Raw genomic sequence first — 15046 nt, 5'->3', positions numbered from 1 at the left:
GGCCAGCTTTGGGGTCCAAGGGCAGTGGGCTCCCTGAGATCAAAATGCTCCCTGGCCAGAGGCCAGAGGCACTCCGTCCTGATCAGCTGGGAACACAGGCTCCCAGATCAACTTCTAGTGACCTCAAAGTGTTTTCCTGAGCACTTTCAGGGAGAGTAATCTCAGGGCACACACATAACAGCGGAATCATATCCCCGGCTTTCTGAAATAATGACAGATGATAGATTCATGATCCTTAATGCCAGCCATCTGTGACTGAACTTTCCACAAAACCCACTTCATTCACATATGTATCCCCTCCCCCCTCCACACACAATGGTAACAAGAGATCACAGCACCCTTTTGTCAGAGACGTGGCAAAAATGACTACTTTACTACCATTTCAAAAACTATCATAACTAGTCCCCAGAAAGCAAAGGGCAGAGGATAAGAAGATAATTTCAGAAAAAAAATAATTCCGAATGGCAAAATGCCCTCGGAAATCTTGGAGTAATCTCCCAATATGAAAGGCTTGTCTTACCACCCACCATGCCGCTAAAGCAGAGACCAAGTCGAATGTCTCAGAGTTCAGCTGTTCTTACTCACCCTTCCCGAGGTCACCAGCCGAGGCAAGAAACGGCAGACGCCTGGATGTGGGACTAACTGAGACACACGCTCACACGCATTCACACCTGAGCAGACCAGCGTTTACAGACCCACCTCAACTGAGCTTGGAGTCGAGAGGGCCTCCATTCCAAGAGGACTGACCCTGGCAGCGTTTCATAAAAGGAACTTGGCGGTGAGCAGGAGCTGGACAGTCAGGGTTGGACTGGACTCTCCTGGTCACGGCCATGCTGCCCTCATCCCTCACGTGGAAATCACGGGGTGTCCATCACAGCAGATGCCCAACAGACGCCCCGGGTCATCAGAAATCCCTGCTCCAGGACTCTATGCTCGGCCTGATCCAGCACACCTTGACAGTCCCAAGCACCATAAACCCAGTTTCGGATCTGTATCAGGAGAGTTAACGGGCTCGGTGGGAACCAGGAGATCTAACGGTATAGTTCTACAGTAGGAGCCCACACCACCACAACTGCAACCAAGTGCTTCCCCAGGGGGCTTGGCCCACAAGAGGTATCCGTCTACTGTGTTACCTCTTGGGATCCCACAAGTGTTCAGGTGCACTCAGGTGATGTTCCTGGACTACTTCCAAGTGCTGGTGTCCACTGAATCTAGATACAGGAGCGGTGACAGGGGTGATGACAGATCGTGGTCAATGCAGAAACGCTTCCATGGACGAGAAGATGATTTTGAATAAGAATGGATACTTTTACTCAGTTGCTGATATTGTTCTTTTTTTTTTTTTGCTGCTATTGTTCTTGTGGTTATTATCGTATGTGCTTATATGAGGCAGGCACTGTTGAAAGCATTTTCAAAGAACTCACTCATTTAATTCTCCTAGGGAGGAACTACTCCACCATTTACATAGAAAGTGACCCTGACAGTAAATCTGATGATGCAGGCACAGTTTGGGAGCAACCACACCAACACTGGAAGCAGACAGCCCGGCCCTGGAGCCTAAGCTCCTGATGGCCCTCGACACGGCTTCCTGGGAAGCAGAGCCACTACTGGATTATCTCTCAGTGTCCTGAGTGCAGCAAAGAACCACACTGGAGTGAGTGCTCCCCCCTCCCTCCGTCCCCCTCCAACCTGCATTCTTTCATGTTCCCTGGGCAGTTGGGAAAGTGGTCCATTCTTACTAAGACACAACTTCTCTCAAAGACAAGCTTCCGACTTCACCGTGAGTGCGCCGAGAGATACTCAATATACTGGAAAAACATCCAGTGCCTATCTATGAAACAGGAATGACGATGGAGTGAACGTGGCTACCGTTCCACAAGGACAACCGTGAGAATGGTCCACGACAAACAGAAGCCGACCACGTTGAGCTGTTCTGAGTTTTACACTAACAAGGGCTTGCTACTGGCCCATTCACATTAATGATGAGTTTGCCAGCAAAGCTGTCGGAAAAATTCATGGGAGAAAAATTTTAAGCAGAGAACATTGTATCCATTAAATTGCCTCCGTGCTACAATTTTGGGGGCAATGCTCCCATCATTAAAATTCAGCTGTGGAACATGTCCATCTAGTCCATCAGATACCAATGTTCCTTGAGGGCCTAATTTGAGGAGCCTTGGTTTAGTAGGAAAAAACTCAGGGAGGAGCAGAAAACAGACCTACAGCCCTAAGTGTGTGCCATGAAGACATGGGTTATTAGTTAGGCTCCGTTTTAATCAGGCCATTACATTTTCCCCCAATTTGTCAGGCTTTTAAAAAGGAAGCTTATATTCTTCCTTCTGCCTGATTGATAATCATTTAAAAATTTTTTTTTAAGATTTTCGTAAGAGCCAACAGACTTTTCTCTTCCAGCTTGGTGCAGTCTCCAGTCTTTGGCAGTGTGGCAAAGCGATGAACCTGGCAAGGAGGATATCTAATTAAGAGTCATTTTGTCCCAAGGATAACTTCTTTCTGGTGCCAGAAAACACAATTAGCCTTGGCTAATGGGGAATACCAACTTGGGCTTCCTACTGAATCCACCCCGGATGTCATCACTGCCCCTCCGCTGAAACACAGAAGACAACAATCTCATGTGCCAAAGGCTGCCAGCTCCCAGGGAAGAAACTAGCTTTCCTATCAATGCGAGTACACCCTGAGCTTCTGCACAACGTAAAGACCCAATTCTCAGCTGGGTGGCGGATTCTGCTCTTAAGATTCCCACTTACTTGGTCAAGTCTTGGAAAAACTGCCCCCTTTTTTTTCTGATGGTAAATTAGCACACTAAGGGAGATGCTGGCTGAACAGGTAAGCTACACAAGGAGCCAGATTCAAACCAGACCAAATCAAACAGGCCTCTCTCCTTTCTCAGTAGAGGATTCATTCACATGTGAACGCTCTGTGGTTGCGGTGGCACTGGGGTGTCGGGGTCTGCCTTCTGCAGCATACAGGGAACCCCACTGAAGAAAGAGGGCTGACTTGTTTCCCAGGGGAGGCAGAGGGACAAAGCCCCTACCTGCCACTCTTCTGGGCTGGAGGCAGAGGTCATCGAGGGCTAGGCAGCTAAAGGCAGGAGGAGGTGTCCAGAGAGAAGGACTCCCTGCAGCAGAATCCCCAAAAAGGAAACGCTAACTCAACACGTGGTGGTGTGGCTTGCAAGCTGAGCTGTCCCCACACTGGTAAAGCTGGTTATAACAGTAATATCTGCTGAAAACTGGGACAACCCGGCAACATTTCAAGAAAACTAAGCCTCTGTATCTTTTAAGAGGAAGCTCAAGCAACAGAAGTGATGAGAACCAATGTTGTCAGCAAAGGATTACCAGAAATGACCAGGCCTGTTGTCATCTCTGAAGTGCAGGCAGAACCACTCTTTGGTTCAAGCTGAGGCCCTGGGTCTCGTGGACACACCAATGAAGCCAAAGAGACCCGATGACTTTAGGGCTGTAAACAAGCATGCAGGGAAACTCAGTCTTACTTTATAACATTTTCTGCACTGAGACATTAAACCTGAGTTAAAACAGAGTAGATAACAGTTGGAAAGCAAACCACAGAATCACAGGTGTTAGGGCAGGAAGGGAACCTGGCCTTCCTCCATTTTTTCCACGCTCCACGTTAAAGAGGATTGATGGCTGAATCAATCTGCTTTCCTTAGTCTACAGTATTGTCACCCCGACACACACACACACATACACACACACACACACACGCGCGCGCGCGCGCCTATATGGACAGAACATCACATCAGGACCCAGACTGCAAGGCCTCACAGGGAAGAGGTGACTGTAAAGGCAGCCCAGAAAGGCCGGATTTTACAGAAGAGAAATGACCTTCAATTGCCCAGGCGGGAGCCCCATTCCACCCCCAGGTCAAAGGTCCCCAGAGACCCCTCCTGACTCTTGGCACCCACTACTTCTATGGTCTCTCCCTCCGCACACAGAGTCAGAGGACATGAAGGAAGCCACCTCTCCCAGTGGAACACAGACCATGCCGCAGTGCCATCCTTTGAGTGAGGTTTACTCTGTCTCCTTACTCCTCAACACGGACAAGGGCCGTTTCCCTGGAACCACACTGAGCCATGAGCTCCGTCCACGCACCCGGGCGCCCAGAGAGCCTGTGTGCGCTCCTGCCCAGCTCTGCCCCTCCCAGGGGAGCTGGTGATGGCGGGGAGGGAAGAAGGCTCTTCTCCACCGTGGCCTGCAGTCAGGGCCAGGCCTCTGGCCTGGAGCGTGGGAACACAGGCCACCACCAGCATCCTCTGTCACAGCAAAACGGCCACCAACTCCACCTCCAAACATTTAACAAATGTCTACCAGCCTCCGTGGCTTTCACCAGATCCCATGTCCACGCCCAGTAAGGTGATAACAAGCCTTAAGACCATCACAGACCAGGGCCATGTCTATAACTGTGGTTACAAGTCCCGGTCTCTGCAAGCCAGATTAGCCAACCATCCTGTTCCAATTAGTTTTCCAATTGGCTCAGCCTATGTTGGCTCAGTTTCCTGCATGGGCAACTGTATACAGGGTTGGAGAAAAGAACCTGATGAAGGCTGGGTGCAGTGTGTCTGCAGTGAAGTTACTGAAATCTCTCCTCTCTTGGATTTCTGATTCCCAGAGTCCTGACCGCCTGCTTTTCTCTAATGGAAAAGAAGAAATCATCCCAAGTGCGACGTTCAATTTCCAAACACAGACCACCCAACTCCTCAGATGTTCCTGACGCTGTTAGGCAGCAAGGGCCCCAGATCGGGCAACTGTGAACAGGAACACGTGTACCAAACAGAGGAGGAACCCAGACAAGCTTTTTCAGCAGGAAACGTGTTTAAAATGCACCCTCAGGGCCAGCACCCAGGGCCAGATCCCCTCACCAGGCCTCCAGCCCGCACCTCTCATCCCATTACCATGGGGACTGCGATGAAAGGATACTTACGGTGCCGTGGGAAATGGTCAGAAAGCCGTTTTTCACCGAACACTTCCTTTTCTGCCACACTTTTCGGATCCTTATAGATACATGGGCAAAGATAAGGAGTTGAGAGATTGTGGATGCAGGACACTACACGACACACACACACACACACCCTGAAGCCTCTAGCGATGCCGTCTACACACACACACACACCCCCCTCAAGCCTCTAGCGATACCGTCTACACACACACACCCCCCGCAAGCCTCTAGCGACGCGGTCTATGCATGCACACACACCCCTCACCTCTAACGGCGCCGTCTACACACGCACACCCCTACGCACACCCCTCGCCTGTAGCGACGCCGTCTACGCACCCGTCGCTCTTCTTGTAGAGGTTGCCGGTGCGCTCCGTGCCGTGCTCCTTGTTCCCCTGAGGCTGGTGTAAACTATAGGCCGTGCTCTGGCGCATCTGCAAATCCTGAAAAGGGTCAAGAAGTGAGTTGTTTTTAATCCTGTCCAGATTCCAATTTTCAAAAGGCAGCACACAAAGACACTGACGCCCTTACAAAAAAAAAAAATTTTTTTTTAAATTAGAGAATTTCCCCTCTTAAACACATCCAAAAAGGGACATACAAGTCATATCCTGGGACCCATAAATACCACCCACAGGCTGGAGAGGGAGATAACAAACACCGGCATCCCCAAACTGGCTGAAAGGAGGGGCTGTCTGGCAGTGACTTGTGAAGTTACTTAGATTTCACTCATTTACAAGCCTTAAGTCCCTGATGGTGGCAAGAAGCTCCTGGCGCAGCAAAAGCAGCCTTTGAGAAGAAAGGAAACACAGCGCGCTGACAAAGGCCAGGCTTTCAAGCAAAACACACAAACAACATTTCACCTCTTTCTTTGGGCAAGTTACTAAGCTCCCTGCCTCAGTTTCCTCCTGGGAAAACAGGAAACAACTTCTATTCAGGACCGTAAACCTAGGAAGGCCTGAGGGAGACCACCTGTGTGAACACCTGGGATGTTACACACATGAACAACAACCTCCTTCTGACCCCATGCACCCCAGCAGCAGGGCCACGGGCATCCCTCGGGGCAGACTGTCCACCCCGTCAGCTGAGAATCTGGCCCATTCCACCACACCTGGCAAACTCCAGCCTTCTTGAACTAACTTTTTATTATAGCGTGAGGCAGGGGCCAAATGCATTCTTTTGCTCTGGCTATCCTGTCCTAGCGTCATCTACTGAAAAGACGACTCTTTCCTCATTGGAAAGTGAAAGTCGCTCATCCGTGTCTGACTCTTCCGTGACCCCATGAACGGTAGCCCACCAGGTTCCTCTGCCCATGGAATTCTCCAGGCAAGAGCACTGGAGGGGGTTGCCATTCCCTCCTCCAGAGGATCTTCCCGACCTAGGGATTGAACCCAGGTCTCCTGCATGGCAGGCAGATTCTTAACCATCTGAGCCACCAGGGAAGCCCTTCTCATTGCACTGTCTTAACACCTTTGCTGAAAATCCACTGACCATAAATGTGAGGGTTTCACTGATTTATGTGCCCATCTTCATGTCAATGCCACACTGTCCTGACTACTACAGCTTTGTGGTAAGTTCTGAAACCAGAAAAGCTGAGTCCTCCAACTTTGTTCTTCTTTTTCAGGACTGCTTTGACCATTCTGGGTCCTTTTGCATTTCCATATGAATTCAGAATCAGCCTGCGGATTTCTGCAAATAGCAGCTGGGATTTTATTTTGATAGGGATGGCACTGAATCTGTGGGTCAGTTTGGGGGCATGCTGCCATCCTAAGAATAGTAAGTTTTCCAATCCATGAACATGGGCTGTCTGGCACTGACTTTTTAAACTCTGGAATATAGGTGAGATAATTCAGCAAAAAAAAAAAAAAAATTTTTTTTTTAATCTTCATCTGAGAAATCAATAATATGCACAACCATTCCACAACTGAACTGACAACAGAGCCTGAACAAGCAAGCCCCGGACAGCAGAAACAGCCCCCTTTTCCACAGGGATTCATGCCCCTAAACAACAAGGCAAACAGCTCATTCATGAGATGAGAATGGTTCCAGGTCCCACATTCTCTCAGAAGGGCAGCATACACTGGCACTAGACGTTTAGAGAAAACCAGTTTTAAACATCACTGGAAATGAATGCAGTGGAGGGGAAATGGAGAAACAATTCTCACTTATCTGAATCTCTGCAAAAGCCTAAAAATAGACCTGTCAAAAGGCTACACTGTACAACCAAGAAATACGTCTATTGATCTGGGGAGGGGGGAAAAAAAACCCTGAACAAAATAAGTGGTGAAACATGCGACACACTGCTGAAAGTGTTCATGCCATGCATATTAATCAGAACTCTTCACAGGTCTTATGAACAGGATATAAAGGACGTTCTTCTTTTCAGCAGAATCAGACACGATGCCAGAGGCTGGGGAAGAAATTACTGTTTTATTCTTCAGACAAGGTGTTTCCTGAATCAATTTAAAAGTGCAAGCAAATCTGAAACTATAAAATTTAAAATTTGTAAGAGGACTATAATCCATCTAACATAAAACTGAACCTACTTTAGAACTACTGCAGCACCTTCCAGGTGACTTCTATTGTGACCCAACAAAAAAACAGCTTTTCTTTACCTGTTTATACGACATGTGATCAAGGGAAGGGAGTAAAGCTGGCCCTCTCATATAACCAAGATTTCAGCTGAACAGAATGTACATCAAGGGACAAGAGCCTTTCATTCTAAGGAGACCCATCACCTAACAACATGGACAACTGGCCGGGACGTCCACACTGCCCAGGCTCTCGAAGGCTCTCCAGCGTATGTATGCTTCCCAGGAGGGCCAAGGAAGACCTAAGACCCGACGGAGTGAGCCTCCCCGTGGAGACGGTTTGTATGTCTGAAGCACACAGGTTATGTAGGCATTTTATAGACCTTCAGAAAGTGCTCATAAAATTCTATCAATACCCGTATACCCTCTGTCCTGTGACACCCAGACAAATCCCCAGATCCCAGGCACCAACCAAGATCTTCAGTTTTGTGTGGCCTTATGAAGGGTTAGCCACGGGAGCCTGCCGAGATAGAAACCACCGAGATGAGCAGTAGACTCCGTATCTGAAATCTTTAGGAATGGGGTGGGGACATGACATGTGCATAGTCGCTCAGTCGTGTCTGACTCTTTGCAACCCATGGACTGTGGCCCGCCAGGCTCCTCTGTCCATGGGACTTTCCAGGCAAGAATGCTGGAGTGGGTTGCCACTTCCTACTCCAGGGGATCTTCCTGACCCAGGAATCGATCCCACACATCATGAGTCTCCTGCACTGGCAGGCAGATTCTTTACCACTGCACCACCTGGGAAGGCCCTGGGAGAAGGATGCTGCATATTTTACACACACACGCACACACCCCAGAAATATCCCTGAGCTCCCTAGGAATCTAGAACATCACAAACACTTTCACATTTTATCCATCCGCCTCTCAGAAAGTCTATGTTCAGATGACTCTCATGATGAATGGATTGGAGGCTTCAAGTCTCTCTGAGAAGGGAGTGGTGTGATGTCCAACTGCCCCCATCTCTCCCAGGCATGTCCCTGGACACATGTGCATGGACATAACGAGGCGGGGCTATGCCAAGTGAGCACTAAGCTGTGGTCTGTGAACATCTCTTACCACCTGTTCCCCGTTACTGCTGGGCAGCATTTTTTTTTTTCGGCCGTGCCACACAGCTTGTAGAAAATTTTAGTTCCCCAACGAGGGATTGAACCCGAGCCCTGGCTGTGAAAGCGCCAAGTCCTAACCACTGGACCGTCAGAGAATTCCCTCTGAGTAACTTCTTAAGAGATCCTATCTGACAGAGATCTTATTAAAGTCACATAATACAGCTGGAAAGAGAAGAGCCCTACACTGGAAGCAACCAGGGCTCAAACCTGAGTTCACTCCAGCAAATGCATTTCTCAGACTCAGGTTGTAAACGTGGGCTAACACTACCTGCCCTGCCATGCTGCTGTAAGGCCTGATTACTAGTCACACTTGTCAAGTGCCTGGAAAACCCTGAGAAGTGAAGCAGGCAGGAAATGCCACAGAGGACATAGCGGGTAAGTCCTACCAACCAACAACGCAGTTTCTTTGGGGCATCTTACCTAATTTTTATGAACTATAATCATGGAGATTTAGAATTTTTAAAACACTGAATAAAATCCATCAACACCTTCACTTTTCTGTGTCACAGAGAATCCAGAAGAGAATCCAAAAAGAAGCAAATGAGAACTAAACAACAGTAACGCCCAAATGTTCAATTCTTTTAACTGCAGGGACCTCAATTACAAAAATCATTTTAAAACAGATCAAATTTAATTTACACACTTTTTTTTTTTTTTTTACTACTTGCAGTGTATTCACAGAATGTCCAGCTGATGAAATATCATCATCAAAAAGCAACACAGAGTGTGAGACACAGAAAAGACAACACATTCACAGCCAGTGGATGAGTGGGTTCTTTGGGCGTAAAGCCAGAGAAGCCAGTCAAGAAGGTTCACTTGACCCCTGTGTGCATCTGGGGCAGACAGGCTGGTCAACAAAAAAACAGAAAAACAACAAGCCATTAAAGACTTCTGGTCTGTGCTGGTTAAGTTTGTTACACTTTTCTGCAGAGCTATAAATAACCTCCTCTTCCCAGGCAGCCAAAGCAAACACAGCCCCCCCCCCCCCCCCCCTCTGTGCCCAGAAGGCTACCGAACCCCAGCACCTGCTCTCCGGGATTTTAAACCTGGGTTTTGCTTCACAGGTCTGACCCTTCTTCAGGGATCCTCCTTGAGTTCTCTGGGGCCGGTGGCTCCTACATCAGTGCCATCTCCTCTGGTTACAATCAGGCCATTGTAGTCTCCATACTCCAAGCTCTTTCTCCCCCCCTTTTGCTGTTTATATTCCATGTTTGGGGATATCAGGACCTAGATTTCTCTAGCCCGGGAGGAAGTCACCAGGCTGTGAGAAATTTCCAGCACTACATCCGACCTCAATCTGCCAACCTCTCACTCAGCTGACCCGTGTTAATCAAGAGCCTATGGAAGGAGCAATATGGTGTGATGACGTGATGGCCAGTTGGGCACAGAAGGCTGGAAGGCCTCCTCTGCCTGCATGAGGTCCAGCTGGAGAAAAAAGCATCTGTACATTTGAGGACACAGCCAACAAGCCCCCAAATGTATACGCTGTCATTTTTTTAAAACGTCACTCAAACAGAATGTGCAATACAGGTCACTGGGGCTGTGGGGAACAGAGGCAGTCCCTGCCCCCGAGGCAGACACCGAGGTGCTTCCGAAGACAGGCAGAACTCAGTGATGTAGTGGAAGAGGAAGGGGCCAGCGGTTTCACCTTCACAAAGGAGTGACCCCCAAAGGCTAAACTGGAAACTTGGAAAACTTCCATTTCACTAACAGTTATGCATTCAAATTCTTTGGTCTTTTAATAAAACCCACAGCTCTTGGAAGAGGAAGAACAAAGATAAAAACTGCTATTAGACATTTCACGGAAGAATTATCTATTTTTTGAAGTTCATGAAGAAAGCATGCAAAGTTGTACGATTTATTAAAAATACTGAACTACTTACTCTCCTAGACTTCGGTCACAAAAGGTAAATGCATTCGGGAGAAAAACAACAATATTCAGTTACAGTACAAGAACTTCAAACAAAATAGAGCATGCCAAAATGCTAGCAGTGAACTTTACACCCTGCTAAGTCATTTAATAGACGATTGATTTCATTGACAATTGAAATTCACTTAATTTCATTGACAAGGATGTGGGTTTGCATTAAATTTTACATTATAATATCTGCACTGTAGCAAACATGTGAAATCACCTTAAAATGTACCTTTTAATGATTTTTCTACCGAGCTCCCCACATACAAATGATCACTGCAAATGTGTTAGTACACAGAGAAGGAATAATTATATGAAAGAGACGATGTAAGAAACTAAGGTTTATGCCCATCAGAAAGCAGAAAATCGAGTTCCTCCCATTTTATGGAACATCATCTCCAGGCTGGAAGATTCAGATGGTCACCAGTCACCTGCTGATGCCACACAGGCAGGGCCCATGGACATCAGGGCAGCGGAACCACAGAGCCCCGGGGAGCGAATCAACAGTAATTGATATGAACGACGAGTGCCTACGTGAAGAGACGGTAAGATGGATGGAGCAGCAGTTGTTGAAATGCTGCCATTAAGGCAAGGCCTATGGTAATGGTTCCTCCACGAAATAAGCGTATTTTAAAAGATGGTTTTATAAAACCAACTCAAAGAACAAACTACATATTTTCATGCTGTTCAATACAACCCCGCAGTGAAGGAGCACCCAGAGACCTGGATCTCACCTCTTCAGTCCGAGAGCCCCCGAGACTAAGGGATGAAAGGATAAAACAGCGATCTTTCAAACTTAAATCCCCTCACCTCTTTCTGTTCAACCTGTAATGCCGATTTCAGAATATCTCGGAGCTGTATCAACTGCCTTCTCTCTTCGTCCTGGGCCTGTTTGATCTTTAAAAAACATAACAAAGCAGAGAAAGTATAGCTGAGGTGCAGCGAGATGGTGAAGCTCATGGTCATTTCTCAACAACTGCAACCTTCCCTCCCAAACAAAGACGGAGGACAGAGTGGGAACCCTGTTCCCCACGCTTCATGGGGGCACTCCAGGGCAGTCACATTCTGGGCAGTGCGGCATACAAACATGACACCACACGGAAGCAACGTTTAAATCCAAGTGCGTAGTGCATACTTTCGACACTCACTTGGGAGGGAAGTTACTTACTGTGTGAAGGTCTGTGGAAAGTGTTTCAATGGAAGGTTTGAGGCTTTCAACTGCTTTCAGTCCATCCTGGAAAAAACTAGGAGGAAAAAACAGCATAGGCTGTGTTTCATAAAAGAGAAAACAATTTTGTTAGATGGAGAAAAAAGACTTCTTTAAAGGAAATGGCTGAGATCATGATGTAATTTCTGGGGGGGAAAAGACTAGAAACCAAACCTTAAAATATCAGGCAAACCATGAACAAAGTGATGTTCAAACCTATGAGCAATGAATTGAGAAGGAACTGCAATGAGCCTAGTGTCTGTGATTTTTCCTGGAAGATTCAGGTAGTCACCAGTCACTTGCTGATGCCACATAGGCAGAGTCTGTGGACACCAGGGAAGGGGAACCACACAGCCCAAGCGAGAGAAACCACCATCTGAATAACAAGAGTCTATGTGACTAGATGCTAAGAGCTACTTACCCAGCAACAAACAGAGCAGAAAAGGTTGAAACACTACCGTTTCATATAAAATGAGCCCTAAATTCTCAGTTTATAGTGGGAAACAGGACTCTCCCGACAAATCACAGCAGAGACTTGGGTTCAGCAGAAGAGTCTGAGGCCAGAGAAGCACAGGGTGAACGTAAGAATAAGACACTAAATTAGGCTCCTTAACAGGCCACAGCTAAGTGGAAAAGACAAAGGATAAAGAAAAAAGCAAGCTGGCTTAATGCACACAGATGGCCCTGTGTGTAGAGCAGGGAGACGTGGTCAGAGAACTTGAGATCAAATATCAAAAGGAACATTTTTAATGCTCAGAACCCAGGGCTCATAAAGTCACTTATAACAAGCGATTCACGAATGAGAATGGAGGCTGGATGAGTTTTTTCTGCAGCTTGGCCTCTGAGCCCATTCGAGGGGAAGCAGAGGCTTCTGGGAACTTAGGCGAGGGTTCAAAACCTATAACAAGGCCTAAAGTGCCCACCTCCAAGCTTCAATCCACCCTCCTTGCCCCTTTACTGACTTCTCCCTACTCCTCCATGGCCACCCAGTCATCTCTGCCTCAGGCCCTTAGCAACAGACTGTTCTTTCCTCTGAGGAGGCCCTGCAGTCTGCCTTCTGGTTCACCTGGCTGGTTCCCACTCACTCTCCAAGTTTTCAGCTAAATACGGCCTCATCAGCAAGGTGTGCCACACTCCCCTCCCTTCAAAGAGGTCTCCTCACCAGATTCTCTCAGAGATTCTGTCTCTGGCTTCGAAACACTCACCACAACTGCCATTATGTGTTCATTGGGGTAACAGTTTAAAATATAGTTCCCCCATCAGATCCGAAGTTCTGGGAGAGTGAGGACACGGTACCCACAAAACCTGACACATCTCAAGCACACGATATTTGTTGAAGGAAGAAATTAATGAAGGAAGGAAGGCGTGTCTAACTTCTGCTGGTTTACTGGGTACCAAGGAGACTATCTTCAAAAAGTGACCTGGGGTTCACACGCTTCTTTCTTTTAAACTCAGCAACGGTCCTGTGGGAATTTCCCATATCAAGTCTGCAATTAATAGGAGGGGTTGTAAAAACAATACTGCATGATACTTAATACAATAACTCCAAGGAGGGAGGAGGAAGGAAGGAAGGGGGAAACGTACACACAGCATGCGGGTCACGAACCGATATGAGCTGGTTATTAGGAAAGAGGCTGGGCTATCAGCATTTCTTACTTTAATCTTTAGATATTTGCACAATTCACTTTATATTCTCATTCCTGCATTTTGCCTAACTCTTTTTTTTTTCTAAATATAGAACATGCTTCTGGTGGAGCAATTGTGTCCGGGTTATAATGACTTTTCCACGTGTCTGTTTCCACTGCCAGGGCAGAAATGCCATGTCTCGCACGTCCCTATGTTTCCACTCTGAGCACAATGCCCAACCCAGAGCAGCAATTTGAAAAGGAAACTGGGAAGCACAAACACAGGAATGAGAGGGCAAACATGTCCCTCTTGTCAAGAACTCATTTGGTTCTGATGTTTTGTGTGAGTTACTTTTTTTTCTTGTATAACTAATTTCACTAATCAATTCAAATTCTTGTAAAATAGGTGAAGGCAAGAGGTGATGGTTGCAGGGGGGCAGGAGGTGGGGAAGGAGAGAAGGAGGCAGAGAGGGAAGGGAAGTTGAATACACGCTAGTTTAGGGAGGGGGAGAAACATCACAGATATTGGCCCAGAAAGGGTCCTGCTCCCGGCATAGGGCAGCAGGTGCTTGGCCCTGGAACCTCCGAGCCTGGCGACAGTCCCCACATGCACCCTGCAGTGGAGTCAGTTGCCCAGAGAAGTGTTTCTCATCACAGACACTGTCTGCATTGCAACACTGGACCCTGCGCTTGGAATAATGATCCAGACTTAGATTTCATAGTCGTGGAAAGCCTCGCCAATCTTGACCATCTACCTAGAAAGCTCTTCCCACTGATTTCCAAAACTCTTATCTTTTGTGTACCAATCCTTATTGAGGCATGTGTGTCGTGTCTATCTCTTCTGCCCTTAGGGGGAACGCTTCAGAACAAGAGGCCTCTTTACCAACTGCTGTCACTTCAAGCCTAAGTATAAACTCCCAGGCAGTTTTCTTAGGTTGAGCCTGTCAGTGCTTTCCCAGGCTTCAACAGTATCATCCATACTACCAAATACCAAATTTTGCTTTTTATCCAACGTTTTCTAGCCTACCTGATCAAATTCGCCAGCCTTTATAATACCCCCACCGAAATTCAACCTTCATGTGCCCAACCAGCAGGGCGGCCTCCCCCTCCTAAGCCTTCCCACCAGCACCCCCTCACGGCTGGGGGCCTCTGGCCCTCTCTCTCTTGGAGGGAACCCCTCCCGGGCACCAGAGCAGGTCTTATTCCATCTGCAACCCAAGGACATCAGCCGTCACTGGTCACAGAGGTTCCCAGCAGGTACAAAGAACGAGTCACTGCAGCGCTCATCACCACTGTCTAGAATGTCACCGTTTTTGTTTGTTTTAAACACTGCCTAGTTTTAGATTCCACTAGAGAACAGGAGCCTCAGTCTTCAGCAGCTAAAGTTATTAAGACACTGTCCAGGTTCTTCTAGGAACTGAAGATGCCACTTCTTCCCTTACATGATATAAAAGGCATAGATCATAAGTTTATAAGACAATCAGCTTCTCAGGTAGCTCAGTGGTAAAGCATTTGCCTGCAAATGCAGGAGAACAAGGTCTGATCCCTGGGTCGGGAAGATCCCCTAGAGGAGGAAATGGCAACCCACTCCAGTATTCTTGCCTGGAGAATCCCATGGACAGAGGAGCCTGATG

At 47.5% G+C, this 15046-nt stretch overlaps 1 protein-coding gene across 2 annotated transcripts in view; it reads right to left on the bottom strand.

Annotated features, from left to right (window-relative positions):
* ASAP2 (ArfGAP with SH3 domain, ankyrin repeat and PH domain 2) overlaps positions 1–15046 on the bottom strand; it is a 153203-nt gene that overhangs the window by 40817 nt on the left and 97340 nt on the right. For both annotated transcript variants that reach the window (XM_061154787.1, XM_061154788.1), the window contains exons 8-11: positions 11749–11824; positions 11391–11477; positions 5308–5411; positions 4957–5026 (exon numbers count right to left, since the gene is read on the bottom strand). In XM_061154787.1, the coding sequence (XP_061010770.1) occupies positions 4957–5026; positions 5308–5411; positions 11391–11477; positions 11749–11824 (337 nt within the window). The remainder of the gene's footprint in view (positions 1–4956; positions 5027–5307; positions 5412–11390; positions 11478–11748; positions 11825–15046) is intronic.

This window comes from Dama dama, chromosome 11, assembly GCF_033118175.1.
Source record: "Dama dama isolate Ldn47 chromosome 11, ASM3311817v1, whole genome shotgun sequence".
NCBI lineage: Eukaryota > Metazoa > Chordata > Mammalia > Artiodactyla > Cervidae > Dama > Dama dama.
This window is presented reverse-complemented; position numbering and strand designations above follow the sequence as displayed.